This window comes from Bombus pascuorum, chromosome 16, assembly GCF_905332965.1.
Source record: "Bombus pascuorum chromosome 16, iyBomPasc1.1, whole genome shotgun sequence".
NCBI lineage: Eukaryota > Metazoa > Arthropoda > Insecta > Hymenoptera > Apidae > Bombus > Bombus pascuorum.
Window position 1 is genome coordinate 425,208 of NC_083503.1, and position 26,989 is coordinate 452,196.

The 26,989-nt window shown below is 45.2% G+C and overlaps 1 protein-coding gene across 5 annotated transcripts in view; it reads left to right on the forward strand.

Annotated features, from left to right (window-relative positions):
• Positions 1–727: 727 nt before the first annotated feature.
• LOC132915097 (ets DNA-binding protein pokkuri) overlaps positions 728–26,989 on the forward strand; it is a 28,911-nt gene continuing 2,649 nt past the window's right edge. The window contains exons 1-5 of one of the 5 annotated variants that reach the window (XM_060974755.1): positions 728–1,955; positions 13,612–13,772; positions 23,181–23,426; positions 24,755–25,417; positions 26,462–26,711. In XM_060974755.1, coding sequence (XP_060830738.1) covers positions 23,210–23,426; positions 24,755–25,417; positions 26,462–26,711 — 1,130 coding nt within the window. In that variant the 5' untranslated portion in view covers positions 728–1,955; positions 13,612–13,772; positions 23,181–23,209. Of the gene's footprint in view, positions 1,956–11,471; positions 11,602–13,611; positions 13,773–16,595; positions 16,832–23,180; positions 23,427–24,754; positions 25,418–26,461; positions 26,712–26,989 lie in introns of those variants that run through there. The other 4 variants (XM_060974757.1, XM_060974754.1, XM_060974758.1 and 1 more) reach the window with 4 other exon arrangements.

The window sequence follows — 26,989 nt, forward strand, 5'->3', positions numbered from 1 at the left end:
CGATTAATCATCGTCAATAATATATCCTAAAGGTTAAAGAAAAAAAGAGAGATTACTCCTTTTAGAGATCGTTGGGATATCGACTTCTTGTATCTTATCGGCTTAACAGAATTATCTGACGCGACTACCTTTCGTCGGATTCGGTAATCTGACGTTTCGTCGGGTCAACAGACACCTTTTCGGCCACGAAACTCGAAAATTCCTTTGCTTACACAAAAATAAATCGTAATGCCCCCCCTCCCGTCAGTTCGTTAACCCCCGGTCGGTTCTCGTTCGTGGTTTAATACGTTCAACCGTTTTTCCAACGTGACAAATTCGCGCACTATAGAGACACGTCGATCGCGACAAAACACATTATCTTAAGAAAAAAATTGAGCTTTTTCTCGAACCCGGAACGATCGTCGGTTTTATGCAACTCGGAAACTATAAACTTTCTCTCGGCAGCGCAACATTTTTCCAATTCCAACGTTGATCCTAAATTCGAACAACGCATCGTCGAATCTATCTACGATAAACGAACATCTCGGTCGTACGCGATCGATGATCTTTCTCCGCGAATACAGCGAACAGAAGAGAAATAATTTAAAAGAGACGTTTGCAATTTCAAAGAGATCAACGTGTAGATATAGATGTAAATCGATCGCATAATTCGATCGAAAATGAAAAGGGAGAGGCGAAAAGAAAAGACGGATAAATCGGCATCGATGAGAAAAGTGGGGTTCGACCTCGGGGAGTCGTCGGAGCTGGTGGCAAAAAGGTAGGTTCGCGTCGACAGCGAGGATCGCGATTACGAGGAAGCTACGAGGAAGTCGGTGAAGCCCCCTCCAATGTTCTATGGTATTTCCCACTCGATTACAACGCTTCGATTATTTCCGTTCGCGCCGTATAACCGGCCATCTATTCGTCCTCGTCGGACTCGAAGGGTCGCGCGTTCCGGTGGTCCATTTGTCTCCGTTCGTCGAACGCGTTATACGGCGCGGCAAGTCTGGCGCATGCGCACTGTCGCCGGTCTCTCATGGCGCGCGCGAGAGGAGTGGGGTGTGTGGCGGCAAGCTTCCAGCGGAGATCGCAACTCGCGGCTCAGTCGCTCGCCAGCTCCGACGCTCAGTGAGTGAATTTTGTCGCGTAGTCGTCGTCGTCGTCGTCGTCGTCGTCGTCGTCGTGCCTCCGAAAGACTCGAGTCGTGTCCAAAGTGAAAGGAAATCCGTTTCGTGTGTCCTCCTCGAATTCGTCTACCGCTCGCCGTAGATCCGCAGTAGCCTCCTCTGGAGAAAATACGATAAAAAGGACAGAACGAAGAGAAGGGAAGGGAAGAGAAGAGAAGAGAAGAGAAGAGAAGAGAAGAGAAGAGAAGAGAACAGCGGTGAGGGAGAGTGATATTCGAGTGGTGCCGACTGTGATACACTTAGCCCGCGTAGATAGCTCTGTGATATACGCGTATTATACACACATGGATATTTCGATAGCTCTGAACTTTTCTCGTACGGACACCGAAAGCCGATATCCGCCGTGTGGTACAGATATCTGCTGAACGTTTAATCGTTGTCGTCGAACGGGAATCTCTGGTTGTGTGCGAGCAACATAGGGGATCCGTACGATTAGCGGGGATATTGGAATGGGTGTATAAATAAATACGTAGAAGGTGCGGAAGAAAGGAGAGGGAAAGAGATAGAAAGAGAGAGAGAGAGAGAGAGTGAGTGAGAGAGGGACGGACGGACGGACGGACGGACGTACGAACGGAGAGAGATAGAGAAGAAGAGCAGCGGAAGAAAAGATACACGTGCGCGTGGTCGGTGTCTCGAGGATACCTGTGGATGCCAGGCTGTAGTCGCGACGTATTAGGGCGCGGATTTCTGCCCGATGACCGCCGAGGGGATTCGCTTCGACTCGCTAACCGATCTACACCATTGATATTACGCCGCATCGGACGGTTTATCGGCTAAGCCGCGATCGAGGTAACCATCTTATTTTTGCTTTCTTCTTATTTCCACTTTCGCGTAATCTCGGTTCGACGTCGCTCTTTAACGACGCGTGGTTACGCGAGGAAAATCCAACGTCCGTCTTATCGCTTCTCTTTTCCCTCTTTCTGCGTTTCCTATCGTTTGCTTCGCCTCCAATTCGGAAACACGCCTGCCAAGCGATCTCTCGACTGTGCGATTCTTTCTAGGTTATGTAAAAGATTTTAATCGTTGACGATTCAAGGCGTATAAAAGCTTTTTCCACCTTTTCGTTGGAACAATTTCACTGATAATTTTCAAATTGCGAGCAAAACTTATCGTCGTCCATTAAAATCGCTATTGTCCGTGAGATCGAGTGGTGAAATTAACCCGACTTTATCGTTGACGCGAGATTTTGTTACCGAAATATCAAGCCCAAGAAAGATCTTTTACGTTCCTACGATAATGACGCATGTTGAGATCAATTTTAATATTACGATTATACATTTTTTTTATCATATCAAATACGATGAATTATGGAATTATTCGTAGAATATTTTGTCGTCTTAATCGACTGCCTATTATTTATGACGACAAAAGCTACTCGTATCGATCTTATCGGTCTAGTTTATACGTCGGTGTACATTTTCCGGAAGTACATGGTATTCAAATTAAGATACGATGCACGATATCGCGTAAATAGCCAAAGCAAATTGTTTAAAGTTCGTCCGTGCCTGTCATCGACCTTCGTTCGACCGAGATCAGCTTGGTTGCAGGATTTTCCAGCGTCGTTCGACCGTTGCAGTTAATTTACACGTACCATATTTATACGTTGTTTATCGACGTGAAACGTATCGATCGAATTTTTGACGCGTTGTAAACAAACTTGCCATCGCCGAGCCATAAGCGTTCTGCGTTTAGTAGCCGTTCCTTTTCTTCCATCTAATATAAAGTAAAGTTTAAAATAACGTAAACTTTGTCATAGCAATGCGTATTTGACGCAATAACGAAAAATTGTCATCCGAGTGTATAGCTTGCTCGCCGTTGTAATTATCGTTTAACAACCTAACCTACATTCGAACGGAACTACTGTTACAAGGAAAAAGACGGTTAATCGGCGTATGGGATTACAGATAACGATAAAACTCGCAACAATCTTCTCATTCTCCCGCGTGAAAGTGTATCTATGAAAGCATCTTGAAAATTCTCAATTATTAATTCCAATAATAGTTGCAATATCTCTCTGCTTTTAATTGCTATCGAGCTATTAATTGGAAATATAACAGGAAATTGAGTTGCTATTATTAAATTATCTAGTACTGTGGGCAAAATTAAATATCCTATTTTTAATACGTTATACGAGACACCGAACGCCAAAGGAACGCGAACAATATTTCTCTGGTGTTGGGAACATCCAGTTTGAGATTCGAACGTGTTAAAAAAATTCCAGCCGAGGTCCCTATGAAAATTAAGTCGTAGGTTATAGTTCACGCTCGACATGGTATGCGGCATATTCAGAAATATAATTTATTCGTTAACAGGAAAATAGCAAGAAGCTCGACCGATTGTTTAACGTTTTAGTATTTTATATAGAGGCAATCGGAGATATCATCACCAGGTTTACAAGGAGACTATTATATCCTTATTCCCAATTTCTTACACACTCGTTACATTCTTGCTAGTTGCTATATTCCATCGCTATCTTATTGCGTTCGATCGGACTAATGGCAAGCACGATCTATCCGCTCGATTAGGGAATTTGAAGATTTTCTACCGACAAAATGACGCAAGATCGTTATATATGTACGAGAAGTACAACTATACGTTAGTTGAGAGTTGCAGGCGAATAACGATCGGCAGAGTAACAATCGCAAATGCTTTTTGACGGGAAATTGATCGGGAAACTAAAGGGACGAACCGTTATCGTTGTTAGTAGGAACGGATCGATGACGAAGAACGTCTTACGCGTGATATAATCGCGCGATTGGAAGAATGGCGAGTGTAAGCATAACCGAAAATGCATTTGACATTAAAAAAAAAAAAAAAAAAATGTAAAATTCTACTTAGATAAAAGAGGAAACCGAGCGAGGGATTTACGTAGCCCTGCCTCCCCACCCGCTCTCTTTCTCTTGCACTTAGAACGACGCACGCGCGAACACGGTCGCGCGGCGCGCGCTCGTACTTACGCACATATGCACGATGTACACCGACGAGCGAGTATACGACGCGACGGCTAAGCGGAGCGGCTGTTGCTTACGCTCCTTGATCGTTATTCAGGAAGTTGCACGTTATCATTTACATAACACGTGAGCCCGAACAAAATCATGCATAATTCCTTCCTCCTTAGCGCGGCTGCGTTACCGCTTCGTTCTTTATTTTCCTTTTTCCCTTGGTTGGAAAAAAAGAAGAAAAAGAAAGGAAAGAAACGAGAGGAAGAGGAGGCCGTGTGTCGCCTGCGTCGGGCAAAGCGCCGAGGTTCGGCGCAAATCTTAGCCAGACAACAGCCTCCTTTATCCGCGTCTGTTCGCTCGCCGCTACTACCATGCCTATTGACGAAGATCCGGCGAGAGGTTCGTTCTATTCGACTCGGACGCGTTACTCGACGAGAATTCGCGTGATCTTGGCGACCGAGTTACGTGTCGTGAGATCTCGAGTCCCTAAAGCGAGTTCCCAGAACGTTTAACCGCCGTCGTTGAATATTTATTCCTGTTGGTGACTTGAAAAAGTATTTCCACGCTCTTGTGTTTACTGGAATATATTTACTTACACGGAAAGACAACGTAAAAAACCTGCTTGGAAATACAGAGGAATAAACAAGACGTATCGATCAAAAAGGGAAGCGGAGAAGCAAATCTCCGTATAAATATCGCAAAAGTAGATGGTCGTCGCTTTCTTCTATTCCTGCTTACCTCTATTCGGGCTAATTTGCACGCCGACCTTTTTCGCATATTTCGTTGCTCTCGAAACCGCTTCCCTTGCTGGTTGCTTCGTAAGCGCGTACGTCTTTGCTCCGATTCCTATTCCCCTCGTCGTTTCCGTAAGCGTCCTTTTAGTTTTACAAGTTTCCTCCTACCTATCGTCATCCCCCTTTTTTTATTTTCCCTAGTCTTTTGGCTGCTTTTATCGTTTCCGTTGCTTTCGTTTGCGCCTCTCGTACGGCCCGATGGAGAATCGTCCTGCGAGGGCAACAACGGCAAGGAGCCACATGGCCGAACTCGAATCAAAACGATGGCCAGTGGCTGATGGAAACGTGGGAGGCAAAGATGGACTAGCTCGTTTATAGTAGGAAGAAAATGGCGTTTCTAGACGTTGGACGAGAAGGTCGGAATTTTCTCAAAACATTCGGATAATAGATCTCGACGTACTCGACGATACCGCTCTGTAAAAATGGAATGTACTACCGATAAAAAAAGCACTCGATCGGAAGATACTTTTGTACTCGGGCGTTAACTGTTCGTCTAATTGCATCGTAATCTAGAAAGAAAATGTTATTTTTATAATTCGCGACTCGCGTTGTAGCGATACCGATAACGTGAACGTTTCCGCGATAACGAATGGAAGCGAGAAGAAAGATAAGAAAGTTTGCGAATGCTTGCGACCTTTTTTTCTTCTCGAAATAAATCCGATGCTTTTAAAAATTTGAAGAAAAACTGCGTCAGCCTATAATCCGTATTTATAATCCGTAATTGCGTAACGAAGGCAATCGATGACATTTATCGCGTACAGTGTAGTAGAATACGCGAGTTAAAATTAACCGTATAATCTAAAATTAGGTAACCCAGCCGAAATCCGATCGAATCACCCATGACCCAACGATACCGGTTAAGAGGTTATAGATGGATGGCAAAAGGCGTAATCGTTGGATCGAAGGAGGAGGAAGAAGAAGAGAGCGGAGACCGTTGGAAAGTAATTAAAATAAACGGGTGTTGGTTTTTCGAGCGTCGCAGAAGGAAATCGTAGAGAGCTATGTAGAGAAGGTTGGAAAGGATGGGAAGGTTTTTACGTCGATTTTCTATCGCAGTCGAGAGAGCTGATAAGAGGTTAAAGGGGAGAAACGACGTGGAAGGAAGAGGAAGTGGGTGGCGAGGGTGGCGGGAGAAGAAAGCCTTTCGAAACGTAATTCCGGCCGGAAGAGCCGGGAACCCGGAAGCGAGGGAGGAAGCACTACCGCGGCAGGGTGGTAAGGGGAATGGAAAATTCTCCGGAGCCCTCCCTCGGGGGAGGGCTCGATCGATCGTTAAGATCACGGGACGAGGTGTCGACGTCTAACCACCGGCAAATTTCTAGCGACTGCCTCTTTCGTTGTCCTTTGCGCTAGCTTGAACGATACGAGCGAGTGATTTTTACGACTCGGCGATTGTACGCAGCTAGGCCTTTTTCGCGTGTAAACGGACAGTCTGCAAATAGTGGTACGAACGTTCGTCTCGGATAAGAATTTTCTGAGAAAACGGCGATATACTCGAACGACGAACTTTGAATCTTTCCACGCCATTTTCGGCCCGATGCTTCGTTCGTACGGATACGAATCGATCGACGAAACGTTCGCAAAACGCTCGCCACGTTGCGAGTTCTCGGTCTCGTCGATATGCAAATTCAGTTTCGTCCAAACAAACGGTAACAAGTGGTCGAATCACGAATATAACGAGGATAATCGCTTATCGTCGGGCGGTGGCGTAAACTTCTCCCGGGTGAAAACGGAGATCAAGAAGCGTCGGCGTTGGATCGAGGCGATAATATCAGGTACTGTGATATAGAAGCGAATTTAGGATATTAGGTAAAGAGAATAGGATACACACGGGTTCGAAGAAAAAGAGGAATCGCGAGTAACGAGAAACATTCCAGAATACGTGTCCGGCTATTCTCTCCTTCTCGCACCGCAGGGAAGAGAACCGGTCTGTATCCGGACCGGAAGCGCGGACCTTGGACTTTTCTTTTTCGCTATCTCCGTCTCGTTGCCTCGTTCCTCCTGTGAAGAATTCGACGAGCGGTCAATTCGTTCTTCTTCGCTCCTTCGATCTCCACACCCTTTCCCTCTTCTTCCATCTTGGCGAGTCTTCTCTCTCTCTCTCTCTCTCTCTTTCTCTCTCGAGTCGAGAAAGAGACAGAGGTGTCCCTTCTTTCTCGTTCGTCCGGTTAATTCCAAGAGGGAGCAAAAGGAAGCAGACGCTCGCGATAGATGGCATCCGGTTCCCCTCTTTCGAGGAAAACTCGAGGAGGAAGTGGCGTTTAAAATACCTACGCCGGTTCCTCGTTCTATCGGTTCTTTTTCCTCCTTTCCAACTTCCCTCGCCGCTCAAGTTTTACGATCTTTATCCTGAAAACACGGCGTTAACGTACTACGATCGAGGTCAGCTCCCGACGAGAAACGACGTTTCGATGCAACGATCGGCGGGATGGTCGGAGGCTTTGGCGGATTAGGTGTTGCCCCGCGAAGCTAACGCTCGATCTCCATCCACCCTCCTTCGACTTGTTTCTCTCTGCTTTGTCTCGTCCTTCTCGTACGTCGCGTCTCCTCCATCCCTCTCCTTCGTCGAGGATCGTTCGGCCGAGACTCGTTAATTTCTTGCCGCGCGTTGACCCTTTGTGCACGCAGAATCTTGATTAATCGACCGTTAGGTTATCTAAAAACCTATTGATCGAGCTGATTGAGTTAACCGTTGAATTATCAAGATCAACTGGTTGCTCGAATCCCCGGTTACTCCTTTCACGATTAATTCCACCGTATTATTCGCGTTGTTCGCGATATTCGGCCACAGCCGCGCGTACGGATTTCCAACCAGCGAACGCAACGTTCCAAAGCGTCTCGATAACGACAATAGCGTGTTCGATTTATGCGTGTAAATTGTTGTCCGTGTAATAGAACGCGACGGTCGATACAAGATAAACAATGGAGAATTTAATTTTCCCTATTCCCATTTTCGTTGTATCGTTTCAAACGCTTTTCATACGCTTTTACACGATACGCAAGGTCCTTTCCGTATGGATCTCAACTCTGGCAAGTTCCAAGTCGCGTCGAGTTTAATTGGTTAAACTTGCGAGAGAGAGAAAAGAGCGGCGAGATACAATTTACCGCGCTACATCTTACACCTTTTATCGTTGGAGTCGCTCGCGCTGTTCGTTTCCCTCTTGCAAGTACACAGCGACATTTCGTCGCGTCTTTGTATAATTTACGCGCATTGAGTGGTTTCGTGGATCGTAGAATTTTCCAATCTAAAATCATCGTACGACGGATATCGCGGTAACAAGAGCCGACTGTAACCGTCGTGCTTCCTTCGTCCTGTATTTATAAATACAGATTTCCCGACCGAACCGCCAACCCGCCAAACTTCTTTCCGTCCTCTCGACGATACAGCTCGCATCGTCGAAACGAGTCGTTGCGCGATTACTCCAAGCTCAGCGTCGAAGAAAGCCGCGTACGTCAGCTGCTTTTACAACGTCGTCCGTAACTTTTTAACTCTCGAGTCCGAATTGTCTCGCGTCCGACATATTTTGCCAACCTTCTTATCGTTATTGCGGTCGTTTGTTTTATCCGAAGCCTCGTCGACCGATCGTTCGATGTCTTCGTTCTTTTTTTTTTTTCTTTTCTTTTTGCATAGACGGACAATCCTTCGCTGGAGCGGAATCGATGCGAGGATATCCTTAAGACGGTCGTCGACGTTCAACCGTCGACGGCAAACCGATTCGGTTGTTTCGTGGCGGATGCAATTTTTCCTATTGGATCGGCTAGTTACGACCGTCGTTGTCGCGACGAGTCATCGTGCATACGTATATATGTAGAAGGCGATCGTAAATCGTCCGTCCCAACGTCCTTTGGAGTCGAGAGCTTGAACTCGTCATCGGCGGATTTATAAAAGACGCGCTAAGTCGTAGAAATTAGCGGAATACGCGTAAGGCGATGGTTTATTTTCCAGCGATACTAGCGTCGAAAAGAACCAAATTACTCGCGAGTGTAAGAACGAGTCAATGTTTTCGCGAACACGACTGGAAGATCACATCTACGATCGGTGGAGATCGGTGAAGATCGGTGGGCATTTGTTTTAGCAGCGTGCCTAACCACGTCGAAGAAGGTTACGGTACTGCGACGTTCGTAAATATTTCTGTGGTCGCTCGCTGCTTGGTACATCGCGCTAGAAAAGAGAAGGCCTGCTAGAGCTAGAGGCCTGTTCGGCCGAGACGTGCGAATCGCGTTGGAGTAAGGTTGCTCGTTTCGATAAACAGCGTGCGTTTATAAGGAAACGATGCGAACCTACGTGAGAAAATCGGACGGAGGACGTATCGACGTTACCGTTCGATTTCCATATTTCCCAACGTTTGACTCGCGACCGATCGGCGCCGCGATGACATTCCCACGGGCGTAAAGATGGAGCAGAATTTTCGTTAATTCAACGACGTTGGTCTTCGTACGTTGACCGCGTGAAAACGTTTCTTCTTACGGCCCTGACAGACCTCTCGGACCCTTACGTACGTACACGCTTTTACTTTCGTCGATTCCTTCGTTCCGAAAACGTGATTCCTTTAATTACCGTCCGTCTCGCGAGTACGTGAGCGTGTCCGCGCCGTATACGTCGTTGATAGAATAGTAATTTAATGTGAAAATTATGGAGAAAAAGAGGTGATTTTTATCTTCGACGGCCGGTAATTAGAGCATCGTGATGCGATGGAATCGATCTTTCCAGGGCTAATCCGCTAAATTCAATTGTAACGTAATACAAAGAAATTGGCCTTCGTAATCGTCCGAGCTCGTACGAGCCGTCCGTTTTAGTCGCAAAGTTTCCTTCGTTTCTAGTTCGCGACGTTGGAAATCGGGCAAAAGAGATTTTCCTACGCTAGCGCGAACACTGTCAACGTTACACCGACTATCCAGTGGCGTTATCTAAAATACCGATCGATCGTGTACGCGATGGAAAAAAAGAAAGATACGCTACTCCTCGATAGATAATGTCTATTTTTATCCCCATTAATTAGAGTGTGGTATCTAGAATTCTTTCAAGATACGATCGAGTATTTAATGTAACGCGACGTTTTTTACATTGCAAATTCTTGTTATTTCTGGTTGGAGATTCTCGCGACGCACCGGTCGCAAATCGCGGATACATGGTAGATGCAAAGATTTTACTACGGGTTTTCCGCTGTAGCAGTGGGCCGAAACGCGTACACGCGAAAGAAGCGGAAAGGGAGAGCGCGTGGACAGGAGGATAGGTAAGAGGATAAGTAAACCACGGCCAGGAAAGAGCGGCAACGTTCTCCGTCGAACGTCGAGCGAGAGACATCTCGTTGCAGGGTCGGTGCTGCCGACCAAACGGTAGCGAGTAGCGTGGATGTTTGAAAAATTCTTGCGGTACACCGGTTGAAAATACAATACGGTGGATGGTAGGGACGCGATTCTTACTCGTCGAACACGCGCGAAGGGAAAAGGTAGAAAGAGGGGCGGGCGCGAACAGGAAAATACGTAAGAGGGAAAAACGAAGGAAAAGCAGAGGAAACAGGCACGTCGGATACGTTTGGTCGTACGTACGGGGATCGTGGTGAAGAGCGCGTTGTTGGTCGGAGCATCGATGCCCGATTTTTTACACCGCGTACGTACTTTTGCTGCGCGTACAACAGGCGGTTGGCCATAGTTTTCCAGTCGTAGGGAAAGATATCCTGCCGCTCGGCCTTGATTCTCAGGCTGAGGCGGGTTAGCGCTAACTTAGTAGCGCCGTTAATCAGCCGCCGTGAGTCGCAAATCCCCTTATCGGTATTAATATAAACAATGCTGGACGGCCGCCTCACGGCGGCTGATTAATATCGCCACTAAACCAATCCAGCTTGAGAACTAGGAGCGAGCGGCGGGATATTTTTGCACGTAGCTGGCAAACCGAGCCAACCGCCTAGTTGCCCGGAACGACGAAATTTACGACACGGTTGAAAATGGTCGCGATCTTCGTTAGCGTCGTTTTGCGCTTCTCCTTTGATGCCGTAACGAATGACGCGTTGTTCGCGAGGCTCCGTCGCTCCGCGGTACGCGTCCGACGAAACGTAGCCGAGGGCTTCCGTCCTACCGACCGAATAACGTCGCGTGTTTTCAAAATTTCTCGCCGCCCACCGATCGCGATCCGTCTGGTAGCGGGATAGCGGCAAAGTCACGCGTGTTACGAAAGACGTGGAGAAAAGGACGCGAGGACAGTGGCGGATCGCCGAGGAGAGAAAATAAATCAAAGCCAAAGTCGCGAAAAAAGAAATTCTCTCGACAGAGAACAGAGAGAGAGAGAAACACCTTTGGAGAGCAAAGCGCATCTTCGGAGGATAGTTTTCGAGTTTACTGGGCCACTCGAAAGAAAGCTTCTCTGCCGGGATGAGGGTGGCTGGCACGCTATACGGTGCGATGTCGAGGGATGTGGCGACGAGAGGAAGGAGAGGGGCAGGAAGAAAGAAGGAGAGAGAAGAATCGGGTGGAAAGAGCGAAGCGAGAGGAGGGATAAAGAGAGAAGAAAGAGGCTGGTTCCCATGAGGAGGAGCTGCTGCCGAGTGACGAGGGTGAAGCAGCCTTTTTATCGACTTCCGGTCGGCGTTAGTTGCACGCACGTGCATCCGAGGCCTCGATGCTCTCTTTGTACCTTCGCAGAGATTCTCATTCACCCTCGATCTTTCGCGCTCTCCTTCCTTGCTTCTTCTCGAGTAACAGGTAGTTGGAAAGTTTGACGAAATTTCTGCCCGATAAAAAGCTTTTCCATATCTTTCGCCGCCTCGTATTTCCACGCCTTTACGCGCTAGCGTTTCCACGGTATAACGGTTAACTGCAACGAGTCCTTTTTACCTTCGAAATTATCGTGGCGGTGTTAAATCGCGCCACTTTCCTCGGTCTATATAAGCGCGTCTAATTTTCTACCATTTTCCTTCCACCGACGTTATTCCTTCGATAAAGACAGATAAATAAGGATCGTTTCGTTAAATAGAACGGGGCAAGCAGCGCGAAATCTTTAAAACCACTGTAAGTAAGTCAAAGATCGTTGTACGAGATGTTACGATGGAATAAGGGTTTGAAACGTTATGTTCTGTCGTTAAAGCAGGGTACGAGCGATCGATATCATTGTCGATATTTAGGGTTCTCGACGTTATCGTTCATCATAAATATCAATTTGTTCGAAGAAGATACGATTTTGTATCTGTGATCATCGGTCGATATGGAAGTAAATTATTGCACAAAGAAATATTACGAAAACACAATTTTATCTACTTTTTTACAACGTTCACGCGTACGTGGCAGACAGACCATCTTACGTATAGTTCGGTTTAAAGGTATTTCGATTTTAGTCGCACCAAATTTAGCGTAACGAAAGACGAGAAACGGGGATCGATTCTCCGTACATTTCGTCCGATGTCTCTTAAGCTCGGCATTTTTGCCGTCCAACCACGTAACTCGATAACTTTTCGTAGAGCGTGGGAAAACGCATCGATCGAAAATCATAGAAACTGGTACGGCAGTGCGATAGCGATAGTGTTGGACGGTGCAAATTTTCCTTCTACGATTTTTCTCCAACTTTGCTCGCAACCAAGTTGTAACCTGTCCCAGTTGCTAGAAACACCCTGTATAACGGAACGCGCGAGGAATAACGTTTAATCGTGTTTTTTTCCGGCGGTAGTTCCTAGTGGCGCGGCGATCGAGGGTATAAAAGAGGGCGGAGAACGCTAACCACGTGGGTCGGTCGTTCGTCTGATAAACCTCTGTTCGACGACGTGTCACTGACCCTCTCTTCTCCAACCTCTCTCCTCGCTCGCCGCTCTTTTCCCTCTTTCTCCTTTTTTTTTTTTTAATTCCTTTTCGCGATAACGATTCGACACGAACGGTCTCTTAACCGTACTGCGTTCTTTCGGTCGTTCGCGACCCAATCGTACGTACTGTTCTAGCGTTAAAAAGTATCTCGAGTTTTCTAACTAGGCTATCGCTTTTGTATTTTTTCCAAGGTTGGCAGCTACGACTATCGGGTCAAGTTGGCGACAGGTTACTATTCGAAAGAACCGCCAACGACCTTCCATCTTTTTCTTTTGCCGTTTTCGTTTGCGGGGTATATGCTCGTGTCTCGTCTCGTGCGAATTCCAAAAGAAACGGTTAGTATTCGTTGCGGTCTATTTTTTTTCTTTTTTTGAACTTTTCAACGATATATCTCTAGCGGATCGAAACGAGCCTTCTTTTTTTATTTGGTGCTAACGAGAGAATTATTATCGCAGTGGGGTTGATAATCGTCGGAATTCGAAGATTCCAAACGTGGATCTCTGTTCCGTGCGTGCATATAAACGATTAACAAAATGAATCGTTATAATCGCTGTAACGATATCGCATGATTGATGTACACGCATGGATTTCCATATTTACGTAACTGGACAGAGGGACGAAGAAAGACCGGATTATAGATGATACGCCAGATAGAATCACCGCTTACTGGGAATTTCATGGCTTCGAACGTGAATTATCGCCGCGGCATTTCCTGTAATTTAAACGATATAATGGATTCGAAAGAGCTTTCGCGGCACACGAAAGTTCACGGACAAACGGTAATCGTTTGGGAAAACACGAAACGTTGCGCGTACTTTTTTCCAACTTGTACGTAGAATTATGATCCTACTACGCGTAATATCACGAGTCGAAAGATCATCAAAGAAACCATCTAACGCGACGATCCTTGAAACTTTTCAGCCGAAAACCCTTCGAATCGCGACAAATGCTCCTCGGTGTATCTCTGACCAGACACTCGACGAACGTCTTAAGATCTCATCCATCAAACGCTTAATTGGATTGGATGCAGTAAAATACGAAAACCGAAATACGAGTCATGGAGAAGGAACCCCCGTATTAAGGTATTAACGAACCAGGTAAAAGTAGAGAAAAAGATAGAAAAGGTTCGTCGAAGGACCTGATCTAATAATATAATTAACTGTTACACCGTTAAAAGGTAATAGGTAAAACTCGGTTATCTGAAAAATCCTATGTTTATTATCTTTGATTTTAGGTTATGTACGTATGTACATGGTTTAGTTTTTGCGCAGCGAATAGTAAAAATAACGAATATAATAGGATTGGAAGGAACGACTAAATAAGAAATTCTAATAGAACGCCGAGTAAAGTTTTATTCGTGTCTGATTATTCGACTAAAAGTTTATTCGAATAACGCCCATCGTGACGCACGAGCACCCAGTACCGTACGCACCGTTAAGCAAATTATCTAAATCGACATCCGCGTCATTTGGGGGACTTTAAACGACGAAGATCTGCGTGCTAGCGTACCTCTATCCTCCGCGTGGCTGCTTCTCTGTGAACGCCAACACTGTGCGAACACGGTATCGGTTTATCGAGCGATTCGTCGGCGTGCAAAAAGTTTCCATGCTTGTTCTTAATTGCGATAACGCAGAGGCCATAATGCGTTCACCGTTGCACGAAGAGTGGCGTCAAACCGTTGCAGCGGCGGCGACATTCGCGTCGACGAACCGACCAAGATTCGCTTTAAGGCTGCTTCGGACGGCGATCGCGCGAATAGGTCTCGATCACCGGCCAAATCGAGTCGGAAATCGAGTGGCGAAACATCAACACGGAAGACGAGAAAAGGTGTTTGTTGCGTCTGTGCGAACGTTCGTAGCATTTTCCCTATCTTTCTAGCTAGGGAAACGAAGCTGACTTTACGTCGTTCGCCGTGGACCGACTTAGAGTCGGGGGACCACCGCGGATCGGAACGAGGATATAAATCGCCAACGATCTGCACCGATTCTCCAAAGCGAACAGCGTAGATTCGGCTTTACTCGCTACTCGTCTACCGCGCTGACTCCGTTCGAACCAGCCTCTACCAGTAAGTGGACGGACGTTGATTTGTTTGCGTAGCGCGCTACGCCAGTGGCTGCTATCTCGGCCCGCATCTCTCTTTTCTGCTTCTCTTTCTCTCTTTCTCTCTTTCTCTCTTTCTTTCCGCCCGCGGAGGAACGAGAAAGCACTTCCTTGTGAGTTGGCGAGAGCGTGACGTAAGCGGACGCGCGAGCATCGGGTTCACCGACCAACTCAAGGTCGCGGAAACCCAGCTTTTCTTCTTTTCCCCGGTCCTCTTTTCGTTTCCTCCATTCCACTCGCCTAGTTGCAGTGGTTCGCTAAACTATTCCAACGTCTAGTATTTTTTTCTCCTTTTATATATATATATGTGTGTGTGTGTGTGTGTGTGTGTAGAAAGAGAGCGAGAGAGAGAGAGAGAGGTTCGTTTATCCGGATCGATAGGGAGACAAAACCGTTCGGACAATGGGATTTTCGAATAACAATCACTTTTCCGATATGAAATTTCGTTTATTCGAATACGGACGAAGATTGATCGATAGCTTCTTTGAACGTATACCTTTGATATTATCTTTTCGCATTGTCTTTTTATCGCTTGCTAAGTCGCGTAATTCCTTCGATAGAGTCGCATTCTCTTTGTACTTGGAACTATCGAGGCTCTTTTTCGCGAAGCCTCTTCGCTCCCACTTTCGTTTGCCGTTTCCATTCGTGTAAAGTCGTCGTTATTATCGTATTTATCGGAACGAAACCATTTCGTCAGATCAGCATATTCGAGATTTTTCCACCGTCGTTAGCATCCGAAGAATGTACGCGCTTTGGACAAATTTTACGATATCGCGTTTTCGTTCTCCACGGCTAGGTAGATGGGTAGATGGGCAAAGGATAAAATTATAAATATATCGTTGTTATGTATGCAACTGGAATTGCGGAAAATTATGCCGGTCAAAACCGGGTCGCGAGCGGAAAAAATGTAAGAAGCGTTCGTCTGTGAAACGAGAGAGAAAACTCGGAATGCGAAAAACATGACTGAACAGTGATACTATATCGAGATAATAGAGAAGCAATGACGTACGGCAATATATCGTATATTGGCAATTTTTGTTTGCGAGACGGTTGCGGTATTGGGTTATCGGTTAGTGGTACGAAAGCGGCGCCAGTACAGTTTCATTTGACGCCACCTCAAACTATATTACTTGACACAGCTTGCCTAATCAATAATAATAGCGGCTTCGGTTATCGTGGAATTTTCAATGGAAAACGTTTCCTTTGCTTCGTTTTGCGCGTCGTATGTCATCCTTGTGCAAACAGATTCGTAAATGCATGTTCGTACTTGACAAGTTGCGCGAGTACGCGTTAAAACGTGTAAAATGCGTCGTTTTCGAATTACGGATGACTATGGGAAACGGTCAAAGCGTATGTCTGGTGTGCGACACGCGCGATTGTATGTTTTAGCATCGACTACGTACGAGCATGGAGCGTGTCTCGAGACGCCAAGCTATGAATCGATACGAAGCAGGAGGTAGTATTTCCATGTTACGTCCTTGCGAGTTTTATTATTTTACCATTGTTTTACTTTTTTTACTTATCTTAGACGAAACAAAAATCCCGCAAAGTTTACACGATCGAAATGAAAATACGCTTCGGCTGTATATTGCAGGCAACACCGATGAGAAGCCTCTATACGCGTTGAAAGATATCGCGTTGCGATTTTATTTCGAATTTGTATCTCGTTTTTCCATGTTCGGTCTTCCTTGCCGACATAGGCGCACGCCGAATTTTCCGTAACAATCGTAGATGGAATTAAAGCCCGATAACGTAAGGAAGATACTTTTCGCTGTTGCGCACGCTTCCATCGGTTGCCGTAGCTTTTCAATTCCAAGGAAAATCGGTTATCGTATCAAGACGTTCCGGAAACGATCCGCTCAGGTACCGGCGTTCTCGTAAAAAGCGTTTGCGCCAGATAAGCACTCAAACCTACGTAAACTCCCGTTTAAACGATCATCTAGGCGGCGTTGCGAGGAAATCTGTGTGTAATCGGTGATTTACGTGGCGCATGTGCGATAGATCATGGTGCAGTTGGAGCGTAACGAAAATTATAGAGGAGGTAAGCAGAGTGTACCGGGACCGGAGAAAGTTTTCCCTCGTTATTCTCTTCTCTATAGATGCATCGCTGTTATTACGTAATTTTCTTGTACCGTCTGCTATGCTTGCCTTGCGAAATTCGGACGATAGCGTTTTCGAACGGTCGATGGGCGAACCGGCTTTCCTCTTCTTTTGCTTTTTACCGCGATATCGCGTCTCCAGCGTTTAGGGTTTGGCGATTCGGAATAGACGCGTTTCGCGAATCTTCGAAACGTCTTTCGCTTCCGGGACGAGAGGAATTTTCTATCGTTGTCAAGCTACGACTCGACCTGATCGCTTGCCACGTTCTGTCCGTGTATCCGATCTATACAACTTATAGAGGAGGTGAATGTACGCGTTAAAATAAGCGCGGAGACGTCCTGTGAACGTACCTGCCGTGTACCCGAGTTACAGATAATTAGAGAAAAGGTTCGAAGCGTGTGCCTTCGTATCTCGATATTTACACCGTACGCTCTAACGCCCGGGTATACGTACGACGAAACTCGTTATCGCCCGTGCATCGAAACTTTTCGTTCGGTCTGTGTCGATTTCAGCGTTAGCCTCGTGTTAACGTCGTCGACGTTGCGACCGTCCGATTTCCGAATTTCGTAGAATTCTTCTTGGCCTCAGCTACGACCCTATAGAGTCAAAGATATGCGAAAATCTATCCGCAAATTTCTATCGCTGTATGTACGTAGTAAACAACGGTAAATCACAATTTAATCTACGGTTATGATACAAAGGACGTCGGTATAAAGTGGATGATATTAATATCTAGTAGATCGCGACAAAGGTGAATGTAAGTACGATATCGGACGATATCGATAAATCGTCGGTTTACACACACGCGCGCACATACCTAGGCGAGAAGTAAAATTCCAAACGTTTCTAAACTCAAACAGTGGGAATATATTTGTCAAAAGTATTTCCATCTGGAGAGTACATATGTACTTTTATTTTTGTCGTCGACGATGTTACATGGAAGCGTGTTGTAGTTATCGATTACGAAATGTCAAGTACGAAAGCCTTCTTTTAATCCGTTTTATACGCGGAAGTGGACTGATAACGTCGGGTAACGTGATCGACGCTTTATTCTTTGGTTTCGCGCGGCTTCTGTTTTTTCGTTGTTGTTCTTTCCTTTCTTGTTTCCTGATAAACGTCGAATCTTACGTGGCCAATTTATATCAACGTTTGTACAAGTGAAAACCGACATGGCTTTTGTAATTATTCGCTTTCTCAGAAGTGAGTCATAGTCGATGCGTTGGGCATTATCGAGTAAAGTCTCAATTATATAATTATTTAAATAGAGAGCCGTTTGTTATTTCATAGTTGAGACGAAAAGCAGAGATAAGTTATTCGTTATTCAAAGTAATCAAGTTAATTACTGAAATTAAACGTTATTTGCGGATAGACCTTTACTTTTCATTTGTCGTTGTTATTTATTTTTAGTAAACGGTATTATTTAACGTTTATTAACAATTAAATCCAAACAAAAAGTAACATTTCGTTTGCAGATAAGAAACGGTAAATAGGTTATTTTTCACGTCGTTTAAAGGAGAAATTTAATCCTTATTAGCAACTAAAATATTATTTCAATCTGTTACTCGTTATTTGACAGGTACGTAACATTTACCAGCACAGTCGATAATAATTTATTTAATTTCACCGTTGATTTTAATAAAACCAACGGTACTTTGTCTACCATAAATACCCGTGTTACGTAATTCACGCAATAACAGGAATACGTATATCGTAATTTGAAGATGCCGCTGAATTATGTAGTGGAAAGAAAAGAAAAGGAATAGGTAAAACGGAATTGTTTTTTCGATAAAACTCGCGACGTTTTAAATTGTTTAGGAGTTTCTCGAGGCACGGCCAACCTTTTTCCACGAGTCGATCAACAGCTAATATAATTTGTATTACGCCGATAATAAATCAACTTATTATCAGCGATGTATCCTCTGTTATCGACGAATCAATAGTAGATTGCCACGTAACGAAGCCCGACAGGAATTAGCGAAAACCGTGAGTGAGATAAAGAAAGCGAGAAGGAGAGAGGAAGCAGTCGAGTACCCGGAAGAAAAGAGAATCGACTCTTGGCTCTGCGATAAATCTTAAATCCTCCTCAAGGATCTTCCGCCTTCTACCGTTAACCAGAACGATTTCGTGCTTGGCTCGGAGTTCTCTTATATATTACAACTCCCTCTTTCTTCTTTTTCTTTTTTCTTTTTTTTTTTTTCGCGACCTTTATTTTGCTTCGAGTCGCGTGCACCAACCGCAAACTCGCTCTTTTTTTGCAACAGTTTTGCGACATACGCGCAAACAGACGAATCTGCCTCGTTTCTTTTGTACAGATGGAATTTCGTTTACGAAGGAGAAGAGGAGCGCAGTCGATCGCAGGTTTCTTCGGTTTAGTCGAGCGAGCGAGACCCGACAACGATCGCGATAGTCGACGAATTATAGCTGAAAACGCTCGTTCCTGTCCGATTTAAAACGAGAGTCTTAAGCAGCTGCGAACCCGTGGACAGCGTTTAGACGGTGACTGTCTGGAAACGTCCGCGCCGTTGTTGGCAGACAGTCGCCTAACGACAAACGGCGTGCAGTCGGTGCGTCGAATACAAGAGAAAAAGAAAACAGCACGCAGTCGCGGCAAATCCGCGTAACGTTTCTAACATTTTGTCGCGACAAAGTACGATGATAGCGTAACGATAAGGAAGCAAAGCGAGAGTCGACGCTTCGTCCGCGTGCTGCCTCGTTTTCGACCGGTTCCTTTAAACCGCTTTTCGTCTCTTTTCCTTTCTTTACCTTTCTTTGGGCGACTCCGCGTTACGGCCTTGTATACTTTCGCACCGATATATAATGTATTTGATCGAGAGCGTGATGTTTCGCGCGTTTCGCGTTTTAACAGAAAATTACGATCCGCTAAATATCGAAATAGCTTTTGCCAGCAAACGGTTGGCAGAAAGCGTGGGGGACGGCTAATGTCGATCAAATTGTAGTAGTTTCCTTCGGGTTGTCGTTAGTTACGCAACAGATTCTATGAATAAGACATAACGAACCTCTGACATTAAGGAAGATCGGGGAGAATGTTCGCTTCCTATCTGTTTATGTTTATATTTACATTTATCGCTATTCCAATTCAGATTATACGCTTCTGCATGTATGCATATCTCTGCTTGTACGAAATAATGTATGCGTGTTTTTCCGAACCGTTTTCTTTTGCTAATTTCCCTCGTTCTCGCCGTCTTGTTTCTTCTTTTACTTCCACTCTCGCCACTCTTGTACAAAATTTTGCCGCGTGTTAAAGAGACGCGTTGTAAATAAGGAAATTATCGATAAATAACGCTCGTCTTGAGAAATAAGATAACTTGAACGACCAGCCTCGCCACGTTTTTCTATCTGATGTTTCTCTTTTTAAAAGAACGATTTCGGTTCTATCGTTACATCGTAATTTTTAATGCGTGAATCAACGAAAACGTTATGACTCAGAATATGTATAAAACGAGCGAGTCACTGTCTTTAACGGAAATTGAGTTCTTTTTTTTCTTTTTTTCAACGTGACGCTAGAATTCCAAAGTGACAATTTTCCTTGCCGCGATCTTTGTCGTCGATTCTTGAAACAAAAATTGTATGGGACGCGCGTTGGTTTCTGTATTCTTGTAATGTAACAGGTCGGAGAAAAGGAAACGTTATCAAAAAAAATTACCTACGTATTATATACTAATATATATATGTATGTATATTTCTATTGTTTATACGTAGCCGTCTAATTTGTTACAAAGTCACGGCTGACTGCTCGGCTTATATACGGTACGTAGTATGCATCTGTAAGCGAAAATTTGTACTTACGATTGTTTACGTCACGCTTTTGAACGACGATACACTACCTTTCTACGTAGCTCTTCTCGATGCGTCGAATTCGAAAAAAAAAGAAAAAATTACAAAGTATTACCAAAATATCATTAAGCACGACTCGACGAAACGGTATTCGAGGGAGCAAAGTTTGTTGAAATCGCGCGCAAAATCAATAAACTCGTAGCCTGCGATAGGACAGATTCGCAGTGGCTGTAGCGTTAAATCTTAAAAATTATGGCAGACCTCAAGTACCTACGCTATCCAGCGCATCTAAATGAAATTCTTTTCATCAGCCAAGATAATACTCGGCGTTTTCCGCCGGGCAATATGCTCCGGTAAATTATATACGAGCAAACTGTAGAGTACAGAGAACGGCTAATATCGTTATTTTCCTTAGTTTCATTGCTTTTAATTGCCTACGATGTTTCGATAGACGTTGTTGCGCATTCCTGATATTAGTTATTAGTAGCCAGACGGATTTTTACGCGGATTCGCGTTTTTGAGAACGCGATCAGAACAACCTCCGTGAAAAATGCTCTGCACATGTTTTTACGTTACGCGCGTTTTGTCAAATGTTACGCTTTGAAATCTCCTACGAACGCGTGAAAGCGCGCGTTGCCCGATTATTACGTCAGGTTCTTGGTCGAATTCTATTAAATACACCGTTAAACACCGTTTTTTCGATAAATAAAGAGAGAAAATAAAGGCGAGTAAGGTGTGGAGAGGTGGTAAAAATAAAGTCGCGCGAGTCTAGCAGAACGAAATCCCGTGGACGGAATGTGATCGATCGAGCATCCAGAACGGGCATTTCCGGCTTGGAGGTTGCGACGAGCCAACGAAAGGAGGAAGTTGTACCGGAAGTCGTAATCGACGCGAGAAACTGCTCGAACGATCCTCTAAACAAAAACTGCCTTTCAGGCCTTCTTCGGCAATTAGGACGTTTAAAATCCTTCTGCAACCGGTTTATCTCTCGCCACGTATCTTCGCCATCGAACGTTACGACGTAACGAGACAATGCGGAATCGCACACGTTCGAACGTAATACACGGCGTTCGTCGATTATATTCGGCAAATGGAAATAAAGGAGGAGCGCACTTTGCGTCGATAGTACGAACGGTGAAATCTTGATACGAGAGATTTACGATGCCCGCGTTTTCCTCGTTGCTCCTTTAACAAATAAGCGTACGATTTCATTAACGTTTAATTTTCAACGCATCGTGAGTCACGTTAGAGCAAAGCTATCGCAATACATATCCAATTTTTACAAGTTTCCACGTTCGTCTATCTTAACGCAAATAATGGTCGTGGTATTACTATATTATATCGTTATTTTATTGCGTTACATCGTAATTACTTGGCTCTTTCGCGATAATTAGCGTGTATCTATCCTACTCTGTATAATAATAATATTAATAATAATAATAATAATAATAGTACAGTGTAGGTAGAGCAACGTCCGGATATACGGCCACAGGCCGGCACCGTGTTCGCTCGTATATCCCGAGATGTGACATTCCGAGAATTAACCAACGTTATTCGACTGTTGCTCGTGCGTCAAGGGTAAGAGCAGGCAGTGGGAAATAAGATAGCGCAGAGTCAGGTCATTTCCCTCTCTCGCTACTCCTAACCACGTATTACGTACATTTCACCGTTTCGGTTAAAAATCGCTGCTGGTCGGATAGTAAGAATCTCGATGATCGTCCGACTAAGGCCGTCTAAACATCGTTCTACCGTTACGGTATGATAAAGTACAAAAAAAAAAAAAAAAAGAGATTATTATCTATATTTTAAATTCGATACCGGGTTGATTCGCGGCAAAATATCTTTTCCGCGGCGATACATCGAGCTTTTATTGTTCGTACGAGCGCGGTCTGCCGACTTTTACGGGCGATTGCGCGTAAGCGAAGATGCTTCCTGTTTCTTTTCTGCCCGCGATGATTAGCAGCGTCCGCGGCAACTTGCCTTTGTTTTTTCTTCCTGCGTGCGTCGTATAAAAACGGACAAACGGTGGATGTAATCGATAGCTTTGGAAAAATAGGTCCGCGCGACACCACGCGAAACGCAAAGTCGATCGGAGGAAGAAAAGAAACGGCGAAGGTGTCGTCGGGTGTCGTGGCGCTTCCGTTCTTTCCTTTTAACATCGTTCTCTCGCTCTCTTTTTTCATTCCACGGCAAGTTTGTTTCTCTGTCTCGCGATCGGTTCGCGTGGTCGGCGCTTCCCGAACGAGAATTTCCTGGTGCGGAACAATGGCGCAACGACCTTCGCGTGCCAATATCTTTGCCTTTCCTTCGCGTCTCCAACACGCTGTGTTTTCCTCGTTATTAATCTCCTACGTACGTTGAAATCAAAACAGACGTACGAACTCATCGATGATATTTTTCTGGTATTTCTGATATTTTCACCGCGGAAAGTTAAAAGTCTAACAACGATCGTCGTCGAATGGTATTTGAAAATGTTGGTGTTTTGTCGATTTCAGAGAAGGGAAGATAGAGAGAAAAACGTGTTATGAAATTGTTGCCGTCGATTCAGCTGCCGCAATTGCCACCGGTCTCGGCCGGGGGTGGAATGACGGGGATGGACTCTCGACTACCACCGGGTATATCTCTGCCTTTTAGCCCGACAGAGCTGCTCTGGCGATACGGACCTGCCATGAATTTTCCACCCACTCATCCTCCACCGAGTCCCTTTCTCGATTTCAAGACGCATCTACCAGCTAGTTTGGGTAAGTTCCGTTCGATTTTCGTCCCCTCTGCTCGCGCACGATCGCTTGCAAAAGTACCTTTTATCTATCGAACCAGGCTAACAATTTCGACAATTTCGTCCCACCTGTTTCTACCGCTATACTAAATTTTGTTCTTGATCGTCGACATTTTTCTCCGATTCGTACGACCGACCGGTTCGAAAACGACTCGAAGGGTCGATTTAGGGCTGGTTACGCGCTTCGACTATCCACGCGGATGAACGGGCGCAGCAATTTGCGAGATAAAACGCGTTGTATACGAAAAAGACGTTCCAGAAGAAGAAGTTTCAAATTTCGTTCGATGAAAAAACACGTTCGCGATTATCGACGCTGGTCATTAGCACACAGGCTCTCGTTATTGTCATTAACCATCGTACTACCGTTATTTCCTATTTCCTTCTTTTTCTAGCTACATATTTTCTAACAACATCTAATATTAATTATTCATATATCGTTGTTACGATTCATGAATTAGAATATGAATATGTTGACACGCGTGCGTTCGAGTATTTAAATACGCGTGAATTAGAGACCTTTAACGTCCGAGTACGTGGTCATTGAATCGCGTAATTAAATACGTATACGAATACGTTCGTCGTTGCAACACTACCGTTCGTGAAATTTACTCGAGCGAAAAACGTATTACCGCTGTTATTCGAACTTTGGACCAAAACCGATTCACCAGCAGAGCCGAAGCTTTTCGTACGTATTTCGATTTAAATATTACACCGCAGAACGATCGCGTCAATACTTTTGACGTGTGTACTTTTTAACTCTACTTAACTCTAGACGCGGTCGAGCGAAATGTATTTTTACAAACGTTTGGAACACCTCGCTGTGAAATTTCGACTTTTGCGTGTGTACTTTGTTAATAGATACACGACGTTTCGCATTCGCGACAAAGTTATGCAATTGCCTGTAATTGGTAACTATATTGAGAACTGATAGAAACACTGTAACGTTATTCAATGAAAGTACGAAGAAAAACGTGCCTCTACGTAGTCGCGGATTAAGTAATATTTTTACGTAACCGACGTGAAATATATTACGAACGTAGGTTTTTAATCGCTAGATGTATCTTTTTTGATACACGCTCCAGGTCATAAAAAGCATCGATGCACGCGTACTACTCGCGTATTCGAGTTCTCCAGTATTCGTACGATTCTCCGGACTTTGCCGGTCTCTTCGTCGTCTTGACGAGCACGAAAAGACCATAAGTGTAAAAAAAAAAAGAAAAAAAAGAAAGAACAAGAAGGAAGGAAGAGGAGGAGAGAGTAGAAAGAAATTAATCGAACGCGTATGTCCAACAGCTTCGGATCCACGGCTATGGTCCCGCGAGGATGTGGCGACGTTCCTGCGATGGGCCGAGCGAGAATTCGACCTACCCCAATTCGACATGGACATGTTCCAAATGAACGGCAAGGCGCTCTGCCTGCTGACAAAGGCGGATCTGGGAGAGAGGTGTCCAGGCGCTGGCGACGTGTTGCACAACGTGCTGTCGATGCTGGCCAGAGACTTTAGCCAGCTTCAAAGATGTCTTCCCAGCAGTCCAGTGACGCCTACGAGGCCCTCTGCGTATCCCCTCAGCCCTCATTCGCATCCTCCTACCCCGACCTGGACGGAGAACCCGTACACGGCGAATCTGGCCTCGTTGATGTCGGCGAATTCGGTGACGCTGTCTCCGGCGCCCTCGGTCGACAGTCAAGCGGGTTCGCCGGGCCACACGGAAGGTACTCAGAGTCAGGTCTACAAAAGCGACTCGGACGAGGACAATCAACAGGCGGCGACCGGAAGCCCACCGGCCACCCCGACCGCCCTCGCGGCGCAGAGGTTAAGCGAAGTTTGCGTCAAAGATCAGCCCAGTCCCACGTTGACGCAACCGATGATGCCTCTGACGCCCGGTGCCTTCAGAACCAACCCTGCCAACGCCGCGAGAGAGTTTTTCCCCAGCGACTCCCCGGAACCCAATACGAGTAAGCAGCGCTTCGCTAGCCTTCGCCATCTCGGCGTTCGCGTCAGTCGTAAGATCGTACGGTAAAACGTCAGTCCGCTCGTTCGTCCCCCGTCGTTTGTCATTTTTCCTCCAGTCGATAGGAGATCGCACTTTCTTCGACCTGCGACGATTCGCGAGATCCTTGTGGTACGCGGCTTTCCAGCGATTTCGACAAGCAGCGTGTATCTTTCGATTTTCCACTCTCGTTCCGCCTCGTCCCGATAGCAAATGTCGCGTCGTAAATCCTATCCATCGCGCAGCGAGACTCGTTGCTTGCCAAACGGGGTAAAAAGCACCTTCTTCCTACGTTCGCCCGCGGAGACGTTGCCCCTTGTTTTGCATTCCAACGGAGAACAAGATACTTGTTCGCGGACTTGCATTTTACGAGGCTCTTGCCTGCACCACCGTCTCTATATAGATGGACCGCGAACGCGTGTTCGTCGACGATTGTCCGCCGGTTCGGGCTAGATTCCATTCCGCGGACTTGCTCCTTGCACTCGAGTTTTGTCCCCCGTCGCAAGATCGCCTACAGACACGCGTCTGCCGATAATTTTTTACATAAAAATCGACGTAGATTCGTAGATACGTACATACTGAAAGTAACCGAAACAACGGCTCGTTCGACCAAGACGTTGATAATCATTGTACGGTCGTGTATCAAAGTTATTCATTGCTATTTCTTGCAACGCAACGCTACGAGTACCTGACACGCATCTGAAATTAATCTTGCGAAGGTCATGGTCCTAAAAATTCTGTGCTAGATAGCGATGAATCTGAGAGAGAGAGTTACGCACACTCTACCGTACGCTCGTAATAAATATCCAAACACCGTAAACAAATTTTAATACGTACGACGAACTGACGCAGAACCGATCCAAGCTGTCCTCTAAAAACAACTCGTTCTTAACTGTATCCGGTACAGATGGTAAGGACGATACGAAACTGATATAATTAATAATAACATCGTGGATCAGCCGACTCGAAATGGACGTGTAAAAACATTTCCTTTCTCTTTGTCACGCAGATGGTAGACTCTTGTGGGATTTTCTGCAACAACTTTTGAACGATCCCTCGCAACGGTATACGCACTACATCGCGTGGAAAAGTCGGGAAACGGGGGTATTTAAAATCGTTGACCCCCCTGGACTTGCGAGGCTCTGGGGCATCCAGAAGAATCATCTTTCGATGAATTACGATAAAATGAGCAGAGCTCTCCGATACTATTATCGAGTGAACATCTTGCGAAAGGTCCAAGGAGAACGACACTGTTACCAGTAAGTTGATTCTGTCGTTGTAATAATTTAGCCTGTCGACTAACAATTGCCGACCAACAGCCAGGCGATACAGATATTTATCTGATAAGCTGCGGAAATCGAGACGATTTCGTAAAAGTAGGGATAATTCGATCGATTCGAGAGATACATTTTGAGGAACACTTGGCAATTTCCCCGGATCCTCGAAAAATTAGAAAAGTAACGATATACAAAGTTTACTATATAAATATTCTTCCGTTATCAGATAAATTACAAATGAATAAATATACTAGGAAAAT